Source organism: Phytophthora cinnamomi (assembly GCF_018691715.1).
Source record: "Phytophthora cinnamomi strain GKB4 chromosome Unknown Contig131, whole genome shotgun sequence".
NCBI lineage: Eukaryota > Oomycota > Peronosporomycetes > Peronosporales > Peronosporaceae > Phytophthora > Phytophthora cinnamomi.
The window spans coordinates 564953-583728 of record NW_027151064.1 but is presented as its reverse complement, the minus strand read 5'-3'; the positions used below and the strand labels follow the sequence as shown (position 1 = coordinate 583728).

The 18776-nt window shown below is 55.0% G+C and overlaps 7 protein-coding genes across 8 annotated transcripts; 3 read left to right on the top strand and 4 right to left on the bottom strand.

Moving 5' to 3' along the window:
• Positions 1-1740: 1740 nt before the first annotated feature.
• On the top strand, positions 1741-2337 carry IUM83_17702 (Replication protein A 70 kDa DNA-binding subunit; the record flags this gene model as incomplete). The annotated part of the gene is made up of 1 exon (XM_067942669.1): positions 1741-2337. One exon carries the CDS (start codon positions 1741-1743, stop codon positions 2335-2337), a length of 597 nt encoding a protein of 198 aa, XP_067779952.1.
• A 1100-nt stretch (positions 2338-3437) lies between these two features.
• On the top strand, positions 3438-3734 carry IUM83_17701 (uncharacterized protein; the record flags this gene model as incomplete). The annotated part of the gene is made up of 1 exon (XM_067942668.1): positions 3438-3734. One exon carries the CDS (start codon positions 3438-3440, stop codon positions 3732-3734), a length of 297 nt encoding a protein of 98 aa, XP_067779950.1.
• Positions 3735-5000: 1266 nt separating this feature from the next.
• On the bottom strand, positions 5001-9140 carry IUM83_17700 (putative aquaporin; the record flags this gene model as incomplete). The annotated part of the gene is made up of 6 exons (XM_067942667.1): positions 5001-5477; positions 6295-6401; positions 6469-6502; positions 6571-7321; positions 7407-7581; positions 8636-9140. 6 exons carry the CDS (start codon positions 9138-9140, stop codon positions 5001-5003), a joined length of 2049 nt encoding a protein of 682 aa, XP_067779908.1.
• A 1397-nt stretch (positions 9141-10537) lies between these two features.
• On the bottom strand, positions 10538-14115 carry IUM83_17699 (TTK protein kinase; the record flags this gene model as incomplete). Its single annotated transcript, XM_067942666.1, has 10 exons — positions 10538-11020; positions 11093-11292; positions 11373-11511; positions 11582-11827; positions 11897-12206; positions 12311-12414; positions 12500-12553; positions 12631-12752; positions 12820-13520; positions 13595-14115. 10 exons carry the CDS (start codon positions 14113-14115, stop codon positions 10538-10540), a joined length of 2880 nt encoding a protein of 959 aa, XP_067780003.1.
• Positions 14116-14354: 239 nt separating this feature from the next.
• Positions 14355-15241, top strand: IUM83_17698 (Microtubule -associated protein EB1; the record flags this gene model as incomplete). Its single annotated transcript, XM_067942665.1, has 2 exons — positions 14355-14984; positions 15062-15241. 2 exons carry the CDS (start codon positions 14355-14357, stop codon positions 15239-15241), a joined length of 810 nt encoding a protein of 269 aa, XP_067780004.1.
• Positions 15242-15411: 170 nt separating this feature from the next.
• IUM83_17697 (uncharacterized protein) lies at positions 15412-17447 on the bottom strand (the record flags this gene model as incomplete). 2 transcript variants are annotated; one of them, XM_067942664.1, is made up of 2 exons in its annotated part: positions 15412-15453; positions 15528-17447. In XM_067942664.1, 2 exons carry the CDS (start codon positions 17445-17447, stop codon positions 15412-15414), a joined length of 1962 nt encoding a protein of 653 aa, XP_067779998.1. The 2 variants fall into 2 exon arrangements, with proteins under 2 accessions (XP_067779998.1, XP_067779997.1); XM_067942663.1 differs by lacking the exon at positions 15412-15453 and having other exon boundaries at positions 15480-17447.
• Positions 17448-17633: 186 nt separating this feature from the next.
• On the bottom strand, positions 17634-18317 carry IUM83_17696 (GrxB family glutaredoxin; the record flags this gene model as incomplete). The annotated part of the gene is made up of 1 exon (XM_067942662.1): positions 17634-18317. One exon carries the CDS (start codon positions 18315-18317, stop codon positions 17634-17636), a length of 684 nt encoding a protein of 227 aa, XP_067779999.1.
• Positions 18318-18776: the final 459 nt, after the last annotated feature.

Here is an 18776-nt window from a genome sequence, read left to right as displayed (position 1 = left end):
GCTCCTCTTTGAATACTTCGTACGTGCTTTAGCACGTAGGATCTGAGAGTCGGCGTCCGTACGCCCAACTCCTCGCTCGTCCGCCAAGACATGACATGGCGAACGCAACCTTTGACAACGGGTCGACGATACGTCGAGCCGCAATGGCTGTGTCAAGTTCGACAAGCCATCGGAGCAGAGGCTCGCCCTCTCTTCCTACATAATTGTTCACGCTCAATTTCAATGATTGAGCACGCGGTGTCGTCCCCGACGACGATGAGGAGGCAGCATCACGCTGCTCCTTCATGATAAACCCCAGAGCAACACCATGTTGCTCCATCGGCGATAGCGTACGCAGCATCGTAGCTATGGCCACCTCCCCAATGACTGTTGACAGTCGTTGGAGGGCCTCCCACTCTGGATCCGACAGGTGGGGGGAGTCCGCACGTGCAACATGCGTTGCAGGAGTATTGGAGCTCTCCATGGGCACCTCCGTGTTCATGTGGTTCTCGGCTCCGCGATCCTACACCTCGTACAAACGTCACGTAGTCGGTCGTTGGACGGACCAACAAGTGCTACCAGGTGTAGTGGGCCTACTTTGACTACTTTAGCTTACACGTGCGCCACGTGTATGAGGAAGCGTAGGAGTTTATTATTAAATTGAATTAATTATACTTGAGTCCACAAGTATAATATAAATCAAATAAAACCACCAAGTAGCTAGTTTAAGGTAAAATGAGAACTGTATTGTTTGTGAATTGATCTTCCTCCTAAATCTGCTAAAACTGTTTATCATATATGAAAGGGGTGACAGCGGCTGGCTGTCAGAGCCCCGCCAATATGCACGTCTCTAATTGGTAGAAAGATGCTGCTTTCTACCAATAGGATCTTTGGGTATGTATGGACCACTCATTGTGGTGGCCCACTTCAATGTATCCATTGGTGTGACTTACACCAATGTGAGGAAGTATCTAAAACCTTTAACAGATATTTATCTTTAAACCATAAGTGACAAATGTCATGCACAAGTGACAGTTGTCACTTGTGACCGTTGTCATGTACAAGTGACTGTTGTCACTTGTGTGTGTAACCCCGTTACACCCACTGCGCGCCAAAGCAACCACGTTGAGCTCAGCGGCACTCCCTCACTTCCACCAATTCTGCTTGTCCCTCCTAGGTTCTGCCATTAGATGAGCTGCCTGCTTTATCCTTGGGTTCGCTCGCCTCGTGCGGTGGCCGGGGAGTCTCACGCACGCTGGCCGTTGCCCACTTTGCAACCTTCTTCGTGAGCGCCATGCCGTCTCGCTACAACCGCTACGCACTCGCTATCAAGTTTCGCATCCTGGACGCTGCTCGCACCGGAGGTGACTGGCAAGCCGTGGCTATAGCCACCGGCGTCAACATCAACACTGCTTGCTCCTGGCAACGCCGATATCCTACAAGCTCTGCTGCTTTGCAAATCCCATCGCGTGGCTGAAGAGGGGCGCAAAAGATGACAGCTGATGGACTTGCCTTTCTCATGTCCAAGCTGGTGGTCGACTCTGATATAACGCTTCGCCAGCTTGCAGACGAGCTCGAACGAGCCTGCTCCATCTCGGTCTGCGCGCAAACCGTGATGAACCATCTGGATGCAAGTTTCATTACGATGAAGCAGTTTCACAAGGAGCCTCAGTGCATGAACACCGAGCAAACAAAATCAAGCGCAGGGGCTTCCTCGTTCGATTACAACAGCTGCAGGCCGCTGGGAAGTCCATTATCTACATGGACGAGACCAATTTTAATATTTGGTCGTCCCGCACGCGTGGTCGCAGCATTCGTGGTCGTCGTGCTGTCAAGAAAGTGCTTGCAGGGGGTGGCCAAAACCTGCAGGTGATTGCCTGTGTGGGCAAGGGTGGGGTCATTCACTACGAGACGAAGCTGGGCAGCAACAAGTACCACCACTCGAATGACTTCATTCGCAACACATTGCGAACTCTCGCGGACGTGAGCAAGGTGGTGGTGGGGCTAGACAATGCACCATGCCACACCCGCGCAGAGGCCGTCTTCGAGGAGCCGGCGTTTGCGGCAGCAACTCTCCTACGTTTGGGCCCCTATTCACCTACGCTTAACCCGATTGAGAACGTGTTCTCAGCGGTCAAGTCGGCTGTGAAGGACTTCACGACAGAGCACCGGGTGAAGATCCTCGCTGTTTCGCCTGGTACAACGATGAAAGCGCACCGCCAACGCTTCCTCGTCGAGGCTGCCGAAACGCTCTTCCCCCGCGTTGCGACCGCACAGGTTTGTGCATCATGCTACCACCACACGCTCAGATTCCACGTCAAGGTGGCGGCGCTCGAGGATATGCCAGTTGGTTGCTAACCTGTAGCAAAAAGCAAGTACTTACAATTTCCATATTTGTCAGGGTATTTGATTTGGAAGGTCTACTGTACTTGCTTAAATGCATTTGAACTTGCACATTGTGCATTTGATTTTGTTCTTTGTGAACTTGGCCTTGTTCTTTGTGAACTTGGCCAGGAAAAAATGTAGTGTTGCAGGCTGCAAGGTTAATTACGAAAAGATGACTACGCCTTCATGTCTTGCATAACAACAATCGTACTTAGTCGTGATACTGTTAATAAATTGCACAATTCCCCAAACATGGAGGTGTCGGCAGGATATTTGTTGCCCTGCCTAAACCCCAAAACCCTCCCAGCGGGGGTAACCGAGCCATATCGTGACCGTTCCGACATCCCAACAGTTTCCGACAGTTGGGATGGCTACAAAATTGACCAATCAGAAGGCGGTTCCAAGCAGAAGGACCGGTTCGGACCGGTTTAAACCGGCCCAGCTGGTTGGGCAATGAGATGTGAAAAAGAAAATCCTATTTTTGCTACTCAATTCAGCCCACAAAAGGCCCTCTGCAGGCGCGAGGAAATGGCCTGAAACGGCCTCTAGGCCGAGAAATCGACCTTTTTCGATTTTACTGCATTTTTAGCTCGGAGCAATGTGCTTACGAGCGGGTGAATTCATTAATGAGGCCGCATTGCCTGGTGAGGGTCCACTAATAGGGGCATCTTGACAGCCAGTCTGATGCGTGACAGTGATTGGGTGCTCATCTACCAATACAAAACCCTCAAAGTGTGACAAAGTCGTTCGGTGATCACTAGTTGGCCTTTTTCTCAGCCAGTAGGATGGCGCCAACTGTCGCGGCAAGCACACGCACCTTTATTCGTGGCTGTGAGGCGCCCCAGCTGTCTAGGGGCCCCGACAGAGCCTCCCCTCTCTCAGTCTTCATTTTTTCTTAACTGGTGCGCGGACCTCCCCCTCCGTCCCCAAGACCGTGCCCACGCATAGCTCGCGCTCGTTTGCCCGCCTGCCCCCACCCCACCCCCCAGCGCCATAGCTCAAGCTTAGAGCGCAGAGTTTCGGCTCTGAGGCTGTCGGTTCAAGTCCGACTTGCGCTTTCGTTTTGTTTGGGGATGGCGGGATGGCGGGTGCTGTGCTGCCAAGCTGCTGATAGACGACGTGTGCTGGACGACGTGCTGAACGACGTACGCGACGACTTGGTGACGGTGCCGATGGTTGACGGCGTGCCGCTGCTGCTGCTGGAGGATGGCGTACTGCGTTTGGACAGTGAGCTGTTGCGGCTCAGCGACAACGTGGAGGCGAAGGGCTGCTGCTGGACGAAGGCTGCTGCTGGACGAGGAGCTGCCGCTGGTGTGCTACGCGGCTCGCGGCAGAAGCTAATGGCAATGCTGGTGAAGCAGTTGCGGTGAGTCTATTGTATTGATAGCATGTTCTAACACAACCTATACGTGGCCTACTACTGTTAGGATGTCTTGTGTATCCAGTGGTGCAGGGTCCACGATTCTTCCAATTGCGAGTAGGCGCTTGTACACCGTGACGCGCTCGTCGAGGACGCCAGTCTTGTGCAGCGGACGAAGCGCACCAAGGACACTCCCGGATCCCTTCGCGTTGACACCCCGCGACTTCAAGAAAGCAAGCACAGCCTTCTCAGCACGGCGCCCGGCGTCGAGGACTTGATCCTTGTAGTCCTCCGCCTTGACATCAAGCGCCCAGCCACCGACGAGGAAAAGCTTCATGAAGGCCACAACATGGCGCGATTCCGACTTCTTCTGTCGATCGGTGGAGCTCCAGACCGGAGGTACTTTTGTGTACCACTCGTACCAAGAAGTCGACAGGTGAGTGGCTTGCTTTTTCCTGCGTTTGGGCTTGGGCTCGGGATCTGGATCTGACGTTGCTTCCCCTTGTTCATATGCAGCTTGTGTAACCGTCGTGCTTGCACCTTTCAAGAGAGCAGCCTCGATGACCGCCAGGCGAGCGTTCAACGTGCGATTCATCGCAATAAGCTCCTCAATAACAGCGCTGTGGTGACACCCTCTGTATTCCCTTGCCTCATCGTGTTGCTTGTTGGAGCCCTCAGAACTAGTCGACGGCGCGCAGGTCAAGGCAGATGACCATGCAATCATGTCGGCTCTAGAGATCCCAGCCTCGTCCAAGCACTCCTCCACGCGGACTACGATTGATGCGCAAGGCGACAGCATCTTCAGTTGAGGGAAGTACTTCACCAGGTAAGCGGTAAGTACTGCGAGAACCTTGTGGCTGACGTTGAATCGGGAGTCATTTAATCCCGAGCACGAGCTGTAGAGCAGGTCTTGAAGGCGCGCAAGCTGCTCCTGCGTGGAGTGATCCAAGGCTGCTACGTCCACTACGCTGGGCACGTCGTCGACACTCCACCCGCTCAGCACGCGTGCGACCTTGCGGTCTTCCTGCGGTGTGTTAAACACGTATGCAAAGCCCTTGTTTACTTTGCTCATATCCCAGGCACCCCTGTCGAAGATCCACTGCGGAGCAAGCCTCTCGTCTGCGTTCGCGTGTTGGGCGCCACCACGCCGAAAGGAGTGTGGCGAGAGGGCCTCTGACGTTCCAGCAGGGTTTGCGATGCGCTTGAGTATACGGTTCACGTAGGCTTGGACACCATCTTCTCCACGAGCCGATTCTGCTGAGTGCGACGGCGCTGGCTAACTTGGACTTGCAGCTTGCGGAGATGAAGCAGCGGTGCCTTCTGTGTTCCCGGTGGCGTGTGCGCTCCCGGACGAGCTTGCAGCTGCCGATGCAAAGCTTAACGAGGTCGAATCCGCCTCCAGCAACTCGGCCAGCGGGATACCAGGGCAGCTTGCGGCTGCTTCGGCGGGCACAAGATCGGGAAGCTGACTGAGCAGAGAGCCGCACGGCTCATCCTGCGTGGCCAAGGCGACAGCCAACGCGTGGATCGGACAGGTCAAGAAGTCCGCCTTGTCAGGTACGAGCGTCGGCCCCTGTTCCTCAGCGGTTTTGACGCGTAGCAAGCGTACGTAGAAAATTCCATCGGCTGATACTGACACGTGCTGCTTCTTGATATACCCCAGGACCGAGGAGCGTCCAAAGCAATACCACATCAGGCAGGCAAGAGCAGCATCCTGATAGTCGACGTTCACTCGAGCGTTGCTGTAGACATACTGAGTGAGTTCACGTAAGTCCTCTTTGGTACAAGGAGGCGCTTTGTTAACAACACCTCCTTTTTCTCTTTTCAGACAGTGCTTGTCCAGAGTTTTACTTTGTTTCAGAAGCTGTAGTTCCATAGGCACCCTTAGGTGAGGATACAGATCAAACAGCCAGAGCTTCACATTTCTATAATACGAAACGGCAGTATTGCGAGCAAGCTTGCCCTTCTTACCTTCATGTGTAGCCAGGTAGAACCCAAAGCGGCCCATGATTGAGGCAAAGCGCTTACCAGTAGTATCCACCGCAATGCTAGCCTGTACGTACTCTAGGCTCACTAGCTCATCTTGAAGCATACGCTTAAAAGCGCTAACAGCGGTGCTGCGCGCTTTTTGCGTGTTCGCTGGCACGAACGCTGTCAAGCTCATGTTTGCTTCGTCTGCTATTTAATTGTGAGCTGTCCCAGCCACCAACAATCATGTCTTGCCTATTTGCTGCCTATTCTAGGACAGTGCCGAGATATCGGAATATTCAAAATCTGCCAATAATATATTTTAGTATTATTGTTTGTATGAGCATATTCATATTTTGATGCTAGTTCCGACAAATATTTGTCGGAATTCGTCGGAACAGGATACCCTACCCCTACCGATTTTAATTGGTCAAAAATGAATTTGGCTAACACCTCATTGGACAATATTCATCCTTTTACATTAACCAAATTCACCTCTGTCGGAAAAGTAACTATATTCATCCATACCTGGTCCTTAAACCACAAGCGTTGTTTCGGCTTGCCGAACAGGCCCCTCCCGAAATTAATGTTGCCGGATGCACTTTGTATACATACGGACTGCATCCAAAGACTTCAGAGCAGCATGCGAAGTCCAGCATCGGTGTGAGCCGCAGCCAAGCAGCGGATTTTTGCTCGCAGCGCAGCAATGCTTAGCCAGCGAATTTCTAAGTCAGAAATTTCATGTAGCTTCCAGGATGCAAGCAAAGATTATTTACCTCGAAGTATTAACGCTACATCGTCCACCCGCCTCTATTAAAGACCGTAAAGGCGATTAGATTCGCGCGGGTTCAGTACTTGCACCAGGAACGTGTACATACCTGAGCCAACAACGCCGCCAATAAGGGGACCGAAAATCGGGTCAAGAAGTAATACCCGTCCGCAGTCCACACCTTCGTGCCGTAGCCCACCATGTACGTGAACAAGCGAGGGCCGAAGTCACGTGCGGGATTCATCGCGTACCCCGTGTTCATGCCGAAGCTCATACCCAGGGCCATGATCATCAAAGCGAAGGCGAAGGGGGTACCGACAGTGCCCGGCGAGCGGTTGCGGTGGTCCGTAATGGCGTAGATACACAGCAGTAGCATACACGTGGCCAAAGCTTCTGAGTAAAACGCCGTGAGGTTGTTGATGTCTTTGCTCGGGTAGGTGGCGAAGTTGGCCTGCGTGGTCTCTTTGTTCGGGTCAGCTTTCATGAGCTTCTGGTAGTCCAGCAGGTAGATAGCACAGGCGCCGAGGAACGCACCCAGCACTTGTGAGGTGCAGTAGCCCGGCAGCTTCCACCACGGTAAACGCCCATACACCGCGTGGGCAAATGAGACGGCGCAGTTCATGTGCGCGCCGCTGACACCTTCAGAGCAGTAGACCCCCATGAGCACGGCGATCCCCCACGCCATGTTGATGCTGAGCCACGTGCCATTCTCTCCACCGGACAGCACGACTTGGTTGTTGACGCCCATGCCGAAGCAGATCATGACGAAAGTACCAAGGAACTCGGTCAGGCACTCGCGCACGTGTGCGCTGCGCGTGACGAACCACTGCTCGTGATGGTCTTCGTTGCGGTCGTATTGGCTGCGGTTGGTGTGGTGGGTGCAGCGAGCGATCGCAGTGGTCGATCACGCGCGGCGTGTACGGCGTAGCGGCGAAACCCGTGTACCCGGTGAACTCCTCAAGAATGGCCTGGCAGCTATTGACAAAACTCGAGTCGACGCTCGAATGAATGGTTTTGAACTTGGAGGCAGGAACAGTCACAGCCACATGGCCGCTGCTGGTAAGACCTTGCGACGCAGTCTGCTGACCGGAGGTTGTTGACTTGGAGAAGGTCATGCTCACTTATTGAGCCACAAGGCAAAAGGAATAATGAACAGGCTGGTTCATGGTCTCAGTGGAGCGCGGGGATACTCGAGAGCTCTCCGCAGACGCAACTCGGTGGGACGAGGCCCGTTCAGAGGGCGGTGCCATGGTCCACTTGGCACATTCGTGAAGACTTTCTGAAACACGGCCAATGACATGGTACACCAGCGAGTTTCTGGTAGCAACGCTGCGTCTCCCAATAATGGGGTCAGCTATCCAAACCCAAGTTCAGAAATGATAACTTTGATAGTCGTGTTTGGTGCTTGGGCTGAAGAACTGTCGTTCACCGAGGTGCTTCGTGCCGCTGTCGCCTCTGACCTGATTGTCCGTCCACACAAGACAAGGCTGTGACGTATAGTCGGAGTTGCCCGGATAATCCCCATGTTTTCGAGGACCATGGAACGTTAGTTTGGCGAGTTCACTAAGAGGACGGTCCCTTCACTGACACGCCTTGGACGTGGAAGCGAAAGCACTTCATCCACTCGCGAACAAGCGCTCGTGAAGTCTGCTTGCTCGGAGTCAGCGCTTCTGCACTGCCAACCTCTTCTAATGGATTCTCTCCCGGGTAGATCCCAGAGAAGTCCTGTATTTCCCTTGAGTGCCGTGCGGTATGCATTTTCTTGTGGTGACTAGCAGGACCGAACACGCATCAACGAGCCTCAACAGAATGGAGTTCAGCATTCGTAGAATTCTAGCAGTCAGAACCATTCCTCAAATGGCTTTGCATCCGTCGAGTCCTTCTCTACCAAGTTGTTTGTGTCCTTTTGTCTTCTTTACTGAAGGGGGAACACTCACTGCATGTGCTTACACGGTATGCGGAATCGCTGGCTCCGTGGGGATAACAGGATGCTGGATCTCGACGAAGAGAATGTAGGCGCCGGCACCGATGACACCGCCGAGAAATGGACCAACAATTGGGATCCAGAAGTAGTAGGAGTACTCGGTGAAGGCCTCTTTGTATCCGGCCAAGTAGGCGAAACTCCGAGGCGTTTACGCTGGCACCCAGACCAGTGTTTAGACTAAAGCCTGCACCTAAGGCCATCACGAGCAGGGCCAAAGCGAACGGGGTTCCGACGGGTCCTGGGCAGCGGTTGCGCTGGTCGGTGATCGCGTAGACGCACGACATCAGGAACGCGCACAGGAGCACCTCCGTGTAGAAGGCTATGTAGTTGGAAACGTCGTGGGGATATGTGACGAAGAGGAAGTGCATGGTCTTCAGGTCTCCCGCAGAGATATTCTCGTAGTGAAGCACGTACACTAGCGCCGCCGCAACAAAAGCACCCAGTGTCTGCGCGAACATGTAGCCCGGCATTTTCCACCACGGCATCCGCCCGTATATCGCGTGCGTGAAGGTGACCACCGAGATGATGTGTGCGCCGCTTACATTTTCAGCGGTGTACACGCCCATGAGTACAGCGACACCCCAGGCCAAACTCACAGTCATGACATCGCCTGCCTTGCCGTCGGAGATAGCGACCTGGCTGTTCACAGCCAATCCAAAGCCAATAACGACAACTGCACCGAGGAATTCGGCCATGCACTCGCGAAGATGAGGACTTGTCGTGACGAACGGTAGCTTCTTCAGGTCTTGACTGCGGTTCCAATGCTGACTGCGGTTGGTCTCGTGAAGAGACGGATCCGGATCGAGCCTGCACGGGAAGTGAGGCGTGTACGGCGTACTCGCGAAGTCAGCGTACGCTTGTCGGTCATGTCGATCACGATCTGCCCACTGTTAACAAAGCTTCCTCCCTGCTGGCCGAAGGATGGAGCGGCACCGTGCTCATCGTTGATTCTTGAACAGCTCGACGCTTCTCTGGAAACTGTAGACTGGCACCAGGGAGCAAGACTCTCTTCTCACCAAACCAACCAGAGCCATCAACAGCTCACGGTCGGGCGAGCTTTCATCGCCAAGCGAGAGGGGCTTCGGTGGATGTTTCTGAATTAACCGTAAGTAGATGCCCCACATGCTTGCTAGCCTTGCTCGAAACGCAAGGCAGAAGCTCACAAGCTGAACCCCGCAGGCTCAGAAGTCCGCACATTTGAAGTTTTCGTTGGTCGCGGCCTATGGTTGTCCGCGACTTGAGTTCAGAAGCAAGAGACACTCACTCACTGCCATCACATCAGCCCGAATCGAGTGAATTGAATTGGGGCGAGCACCGAGCAGGCAACGAGGGGATTGCGCGCCATGTAGTGGTAACGCGCAGGGTTCCGCAAAATACAATACGATATTGATTGGGTGCTCCAGGCTTCGCCAGTTAGTTAGAGCTTCGCGTAGGCTGGGATAGCTTGGTAGATCGCTAATACAATTGTACAAGAAATGTTGTCACGCCGCGGGTTGCGGACTTCTCCGAGCAGGCAAATACCTAATGTGCATAGACAACATAGGAGCAATGGTAAGGCGGGCTGCATCAGTTTTGTACTTGGCGGTAAGCTGTCGACTTCGCAGGGAATGTCCTATCGAGGATCGTACCTGAAATAGATCAAACAGTTCAGCGATGCCCTTGACGAGCGTGAGCCCGCGCAGGCAGCAGGTCCAGGTCATCGTCGGCGTTGACCGACTAGTCCGAGTGCAGCAGCGGCTCCGAGCTGCACGAACAGCGCGTTGACCTGCTTCACCAGCTCGGCGGACTGCGCCAGATTGTCGCTGAAGGCACCGACGCTCACTCGATCTTGTGATTGAAGTAGTCGCGCGACGCGCGCAGCGTGAAATTCGGGCCGCGGACGACAGTGATCCACAAATATCGTCATGTACAAGCACAACTTCATTTTTACTGATATAGTAGTCTTGCGAAGTTACTCCAGCGCTGTCAATCCTCGAAATGAAGGTTAGTGTACAATCAGCGCACCTCCACTTTTTATGTCCTCGTAGCGATACCGCTCCACAAAATCGTTGCCGCTTTTTCTACCTCACGAACGAAGCACTTGGGTTGCGCATTAAATATCTGTCCGTCGCTCTTGCGTGTTGTAGAGGTAGCGATGGGTCTGAGAATTTTCGCCAGTTGAGGCGCCCAAGCCAGCTTGTCCGATCGACATGAACATGTTCACCCGACTTGTCGTTACACCCTGGGAGCGTAACAGATCACCAAGCTGCGCGAGGACCTGGGGTGCATTCGCCAACGTCACAGTAGGAGCTGACGGTACAGTGGTGCTCGAACCGACACTTCGCAGGAATGGATGGCTGAGCAAACCACCTTCACCAGTGATCGGTGGTCGACGCCGATGGTCTCGCTGCAAGCAGGAGCGAATGACATCTTCCAGATCCGTGTTATTCAGCGCCGGGAAGGGAATTGGTACTGACGGGTCGATAATACAGCGAAACTTCTCAATGATGTTGTGAGCATCGGCAAAAGGGGGCCGTGAGTACACGATCTGGTACAAAATGCAGCCTAGCGACCAAATATCACTCGCGCGCCCAACCTAATCACCAAATAGTAGAAGCGAGTTAGTAAGAGCAGGCAAGGGTGGTTAAAGTGATAACACTAGGCGCACCTTCATTTTCCCTTCCGGGTCACGCTTGCCATCGGGCATTGTGTTTCCTTGAATTGCTTCTGGGGACATGTAGTTGACGGTGCCAACCTGACTGTCGCGCTCAATGTTTGTCGTGTCGTTCGAGATCGTTTTTGCAATTCCGAAGTCGATCAGTTTGAGCGCTCCATTCACAAACAAGAAGTTTGCCGGCTTCAAATCGCCTGCAACAATCACACGTGTAAGTAAGCTTCGAGAATATCACGGACACTGTTAGACAATCTTGTTGGTGCTAAATACTCACCATGAATAATCCTCTGGCTGTGGATCGCATCTACAGCTTCGAGCATTTGGGTCCAAATCACCCGCAACAGATTCTCGTCCATGCCGCCTTTTAGGTTGCGTAGTCGCTCGCTTAAATCAATTTCACCGTGCTCCATTATCTATAGTACCAAGCGCAAAGCACCACATTAGTCCATAACCCATAGCAATAAATCACCGGAGGGAACGTACCACGTTGATCTGCCGCTGCTTAAGGTCCTGCTCGGCAGCGATGAGCTTGATGATGTGCGGGTTTCCTTGCAGTTTCTTCAGCAGATTAATTTCATTTGTGAACTGAGCAATACTCTGCGCATCAAGCTTTTTCAGCTTGATCTTCTTCAGCGCGTAAATCTTGAGATCCGGACCCAGCATGCGATATACTTTGCTGCTTCCACCGCTTCCAATCTGTTCCAGCTTTATATACTTCTGTCCATTTACCTGTAATACATACAAATGCACAAATGATTCGTTGCGTCTGATAGGAGCATAAATAAAAGTTACACGTACCACAACTCGACTTGTCAAAGATTCCAAAGCATCTCGAGACGAGGAGCTAGTCATAGCAGCCACCGGTGGAGACGACGACGACGATACAGAGCTTGGTGAACTCATGTCAATGGCCACATTTGAATCAAGCTGTAGACGCTTCGGGGAACGATAGTGATTGAGTGCGCGCGCAGTGCTGTCCTTCTTTAGAACTCGTGATCCATACATCATATCCACTGGTTTCTGGCTTTGAGGGGAATACTTGTGGTCAGGAGCGGGCGACTTACTCTTAAACACGGGCACGTCTGTTGGTGCTGCTGGTACACCACAACTTTCCAGTGGTTTAGCAATTTTCGCTCTCTTCAGTTCTGGTTTGGGAACGGCCTTGATTTCCTGTTCGGGCGATACTTCTGCAACTGGAGGCGTGGATCGTACCTCAGGTATCGTAGACTTTTGTACCTCGGATTCGGTACGTTTTTGAACGTCGGCTTCAGTATGCCGTTGTACCTCAGGCCCGGGAAGCTTTTGTATCTCTGGTTCTGGCGAGCCCACCAAGTCTTCCCCTTCCTTCTTCTTCTTATCTGGGTTCCACCTTAAGATGTGGGCAAAGGGACCCTTTGGCACCGCTTTCGTTCCTGATTTGATTGCCGAGGGGTTGTGTGTGTTCTGCGCGACCTCCTGGAAACGAAAAGGCACAAGTAGATCAGTGAGTTGCAGGCGAAAGGCGCATCAAGCTCTAGCATTACGGTACGGACCTTGATAGGGGTCATCGCCTTGCTGAATTCGGCCGGGGTTGCTTGGCTCCCCATCATAGCATCATCGTCGTCGTCGTCGTCGCTCTGGTAACCATTTGAGGCGATTACTCGAAGCGGGCCGCCTAGTAGATTGAAATACAAATATCAGAAACCCAACCAAGCGCACACGGCCGCGAACGAGCACTGTACCAAGCGTAGAGAACCGTAGAGGCGGGTGGTGCGTCTTTCGAGACGTAGACTGCGACTTGAGGCACGATCGTGTCGGGAGCGAGGGCGTCGTGAGCAACGGCGACTTGTTCCCCGTCCGTGGAACCTTCGACACCGTCGAGAAGCCAACTTCGGGGCGAGTCTGACTAACAGGCGTCGCGTTCGACGCATTCGTCACGTTTGACGGCGTCAACTGTGGCGTAGGCGCAAGCTCGTCCCTTCCTCGACTCTGACCGATTGGCGTTCTGTCCGCTTGGGCCGCTGAAGGTTGGAGCGGGGTCGACACGTGGCTGCTCAGCCCGCCCGGCGTGGGCGTGGTAGCCATCTTGGCGCTGCTCCTGGCTCCAAGTCCGTCCTCCACTCTGCCGAAGTCCTGCGCCTTCCTGCGCGCCTGCATCTTGGTCCGCAGCGCCAGCACCTTCTGCTCCTGCGGCGAGCCGGAGAAGGCCGCGACCCAGCCGGCCCTGCCCGCCACGACCTTCTTCAGCAGCTCGTCCTTGTGCGCGGGCGTGAGCGCGTCGTTGTCCACGCCGCGCTCCAGGATCTCCTCGGCCGCTTCCGTGTTGCCGCCCTTGCCGGCCGCGTACTCGAACGCCGCCTCCTCCTCGTACAGCAGCGGCTGCTGGACGCCCACGCGGCGCTTCTTCATCTCCACGAAGTTCTGGCGCACGCCCGCCTCCGTCCTGCCACGCAGCAAGCCACTCAGCCCCCCTCCCATACTCAACTCAAGTGAAAAAAACAACAACAAGAAACGCACTCGCTGAGCTTGGCCAGCATGATGCACATCTCCGTGTAGCCGGCGGTCTGGCGCGCGGCCTCGCAGTCCACGCAGGTCACGGCGCGCCGCAGCAGACGCAGCTTGTTGTACTTGCCCGGGTTGCCCGCCAGCGGGCAGCGCAGCAGCGCCAGCCAGCGCTCCACGGAGCGCGGCGCGTCCTTGAGCGCCACCACGAGCCGCAGCCGGCGCTCCGAGGCGCGCTCCAGCATGAAGATGGAGCGCGCCGACTCGCCGAAGTGCAGGATCTGCGTCAGCCGCCCCTGGGCGTCCGCGTAGCGCGCTGTGGGCGCCGGCAGCTGCTGCATCAGCGCGGAAACGGCGGAAGAAGAAGAGGAAGAAGAACTGGCGGGAAAGGCCGACGCAGCAGACGGCGGCTGGTTCTCCTTGTCGTCGGGCGGCTCCATCTTGATCTTGCGCCGCGTGGGGAGGTGCCAGGCCGCGTCGCGCGGCCGCTTGCGCCCTCCGCGGGCGGGCGCGTCGTCGCCTCCGCCCAGCGCCATGGACGTCGTCGAGTGCGCACAAGCAAGAGTGATGGTGCCATGTGTTTCCTATTTGTGATTGGCGGAAATACCGTCACGAATTTCGGCGAATCACACGACGTCGGAAGGGACATGGCTACAGTATCAGATACGCGTTGCAGTTCTAGTGCAACATGTACATGTATCTGATCCCATTCCTCGAGACAGGCGTCCACCGCCACCATGCACCGCCGCCATAGCTCGATAGAGTAGTAGAGAGCATGAGCGACGGCAGCGCTTCCACCGCCGGGCGCACGCAGCTGCTGGCGTGGCTGAACGCGCTGTGCCAGACGCGGCTGGAGCGCGTGGAGCAGCTGCGCTCGGGCGCTGTGGCCTGCCAGGTGCTGGACGCGCTCTTCCCGGGCCGTGTGCCCATGAGCCGCGTGGACTGGGCGGCGGCGAGCGAGCGCCACTTTGTGGCCAACTTCATGCTGCTGCAGCGCGCGCTGGCGGCGGTGGGCGAGCGCCGGCCGCTGCCCGTGGACAGACTCGTGCGCGGCAGCTACCTGGACAACCTGGAGCTGCTGCAGTGGCTCAACGACCTATGCGTCCGCCGCGGCGGCGGTGGTCCTCGCCACTATGACGCCGCTGCGTGGCGCGAGAAGGGCCGAGGCGGCGCCGAGTTCAACAGGCTCTTTGGAGCAGGTGGAGCTGCTCCAGCCCCAGCGGTGAAGCCTAGGAAGTCGCCGACGCTGCGTCGGACGGGCCGCCTGTGCTCCAGTGACGACGCGGTGGCGGTGGACTGCGCCGCGATGCTGGAGAGGAAGATGCAGGGGCTCAAGATCCAGAGCGACGCGGCGGAGCAGGAGCAGGAGCAGCTCGCGGTGCAGATGAAGGAGCTGCAGCAGCAGGTGCCTTGTTGCTGGCAGTTGGGGGAGTTGGATGAGGCGCTTACGTACGTCGCTGGTTGATGTTTTGTGCTGAGTAGCTGGAGGCTACTGCTGCTGAGCGTGACTTCTACGTGAAGAAGCTGGCGGCGATTGAAGAGCTGGTGCACAACGTCGAGCTGGCCAAGACCAACAACGCCCAGACCAACATGCTCGGACTGGCGATCCTGGACGTGCTGTACGCGACCGTGGAGGACGACGAGGAGTTCGTGCCGTTCTGAGTTTCAAGAGACGACGGACACGAGCGTCGAGTGTAGGATAGAATCGACAGTAAAGTAAGCTAGCAGCCGCAGTTCAAGTAGTAAGTTCCCCCGACAACAAGCAATTTTGTCATTTCATGTTGTTTCCGAGCTCACTGTCCCTGTTGCAGAGACTGACTCCGCTTCGACTCTTAAGAGCGCAACTTGAGGAAGGTGCGCTTCAAGACGCGAGCCTGCGAATGTCAGTCATGGAAACAGGTCAGGCTCCGCAAGAACTAACCATTGGTGAATTACATGGATCACGAACCTCGTAGCTGATGGTGTGTTGAATCGCATCGGTTCCAGTCATGCCGCTATTCCGTTGATCAGCTGCAGTGGTGGTGAAAATATCCTTGCCGTGCTGGTCAGCGCAGTCGAGAAACTCGAGGATGTCGTCCATGGTGGAGTCCCGGATGGTGGTCATGTGCTTCGCCAGTGTGAGAGCCAACCCAAGGAAGCAGCGTTTGGCATAATACCAAGTATCTGGGCCGAGCTTGCGGTGGTATGGCTCCATGCTTTTCATCACACGACAGATACCAAAGTCGTAGTTGTTCTTGGAGCAGTACAGCGTGCCGATAACGAGGTTGACAATGCAGAGGTGGAAGAGCCTCTTTTCAGGGTCACGGCTCGATTCCTCTTCCTCCTCTCGCTCGATAGACCGCAGTAGCTCCTCGGCCTTTTCATTGTCGGTATTCATGACGTAGCAGACGCACAGGTTGGCTAGAATAATGGCCTGCACATCTAGCAAATTGTCTTGGTGCTTCTTCACGAACGGTTCATAGTACTGGATGGCCTGTTCATACTTGTTTCCTTGCAGGAAGAACACGTGCGCCACATTGAGTTTCCAGGCCTCATGCTCCGAGCAGAACTCGGCTGTCTGCCGGAAGATTTTCTCCACTTGTGTATAGTTGCCACGCTCCCAGTAGATGTTTGCCTGTGCCATCAACACGGGCATAAAGTCTTCCAACGCGTCGTCATAGGCCTTCAGTGATGTCTTGATGTCCTCATTGGACTGTGCAAGGCGCGCGTCCTGAATCTTCTTGGTGAGTTTGCGCAGACCTTCCACGTGCTTTGTGGCCAACTCGTCGTACTTGCGATAGGCGTCTTCGGGCGAAGTCTGCAGCGTCACCGTGGCATCCATGAAGTCGTAAAAATCCTTGGACAGCAACTGGAACGTCAAGTGAGCATTCTCCGCCAGAACATCGGCCATGAGGTCGTGAAAGCCGTGCTTGGTGTACAGGATCAGCAAGTTCGAGAACGTCTCCACCGGGAATGGCGGGTTCTGCAGTAAGAAGTTGAGCTTCTTGAATCCGCCGTTCGGGTCCACATCCATATTCATGAGTCCGAAGTTGTGCAGCGACACCGGGTCGAGCTCTTCTTCCTGTCGAGGTGGCATATCCAGCAGCGCGTCTCGTGCACCCTTGTAGTTTTTCATCTCGTATTCAATCGCTGCCTTTAAGTTGAAGGCCTCAACCAAGGCGGTCTCGCGCAATACCGTCGAGTTGCGGACGGACTTGACATCGGCGTTCTGCTCGCTCTTGCTGCCCACACTAAGCTCCGGGTGGTCCCGCACACCTTTTTCAATGATCTCAGCGATCTGCCTCATTGCGTTGCCATACTGTTTCATCTTAAAGAAGCAGAGCGCGATGTTGTACGACAGATCTGGCTGGTAGCCCAAGATGTTGAGTGCGTCGGCGAACTTGGCCCGCGCAGCCTCGAAGCGGCCTTCCTTGTACTCTATGGCCCCATCAAACACGATGGTAGTCGGGTCATCGGGTAGACACTCTTCCAGCACCGACCGTGTCGCCTTGATATCATTCTGCTCGTAGTACGAGGCCGCTCTCAGCAAGTGGACGCGTTGGGCGAATTGCTCGCTTTCCAGTTGACTAGCTCGTCTCGAGGCTGCGTCGTATTGTCCTGCCTTGTAGAGCGACTGAGCCAGGTAGAGCTGGTACTCGTCCACGTCTGGGTAATTGGCACAGAGCTGCTCGTACATGCCGACGGCCTGGTGGAAGAGCTGCATGTGGTAGTAGCAGTACCCCAGCAGCGACAGAGCGGCGCGACTGTGCGGGTGGTTCTCCAGCTCGATCTGCAGGATCCGCACGGCCTCCTCGTACTTCTGGTCGCGAATGAACCCGTAGATCGTCGACGTGTAGCTGCTCCCGGCGCCGTCCTGCGTCTGGAACATCGTTATCTACTGACGGTGCTGCCCTCCGATCGAGGAATGGCCGACTGTTCCCAAGCGACACTAGCGAGGATTTCGTGAACGCCTGCATGGTGAACTAGTTAGCAAGTAGATGAAGGTAGAAGGGTAGATAGATGTCGACGCTTGTTTGTTCTTTTCAACTCTGATGTACTGGGTACTGGTGTTCGCTTATATCTTGACCACGGCGTCGAACAGGGGCACGTCGCCGGCTTCCGAGATGTAGTCCATGAACTGGCGGACCTTGGTGGGCCATTGGATGCCCTTCACCAGCGTGAGCGAGCGAAGTCGTCCGAACAGGTCCAGGTCGTCGTAGCTGAGCTCTTCGTTGACGGAGCGGTTCGAGTGGAGCATGGGCTCGAGCTCAAGCAGCAGCTTGTTGACTGTCTCGACCAGCTCGGGGGATTTGGCGAGCGCCTCGCTCAGAGGCATGGAAGCCTCACGCTTGGCCTTGAAGAACTCGCGTGAGGCGCGAAACGTGAGCTCCGGTAGCGGCGCAGCGTACAGCCGCGGGTTGTACAGCATGTTCAAGGGTGGCATCGCAGTCTCGATCCACTTGGCCAGGTCCTCCCGACCCGAAGCGGCCTTGATGAAGGGGCCGTCGCCGTAATGGCTGTCCACGTACTTGACGATGTCCCAGCTCTCCGTGAAGGGCTTCTCGCCCACGGGCGCGAGGATCGGGGCGGCCTTCGTGCCCACAAGGCTCGTCGGTGTTGCTTCATCATTGAAGGCCATGAACACCACGTCGTACTTGACTTTCTTCAGTCCCAACGCAACGCGAGCGCGACAACTAAACGGGCAGAAGTCGTAGATGAAGAGCTTGGACAGCTGAGTCGTGGCGTCTGCGATAGCCATGTTTCGTATTGTGTGGAAGTGGTCGATGTGCTTGTGCTTGCTTGGAAGGGATTTCGATTGTGAGCTGGAGCAGGTTGCAAGTGCTGAAGAAGTTGGTACATTTACGTCTTGGCCTTTCTTGGATTTGATTATGAGCCATGGTGAGATGAGTTTGCTGCTTGAACCGGGAAACAGCATTTCTGGCAGCATGGAGAGTCTTGGGGACGAACTGCTCTGGTGCTTCAGCTGTCATGGTGCGACACGATCGCCATTGATGCCGGTGACGTACTTGGTCCCGCGTAAGCTACAGCGAGGTTTACAACTCGGATCGACGTGTCTACGATGCAGGAGCTTGCACTTGGTGTGGAGCAAAGGCGAGAAACGAGAAAGCTTCGTGTATGTATTTACACCTTCAAGACCACGAGTTCACTCTACATGTTCATGCGGGTGTTGCACTTGCACCAGGAACGTGTATATGCC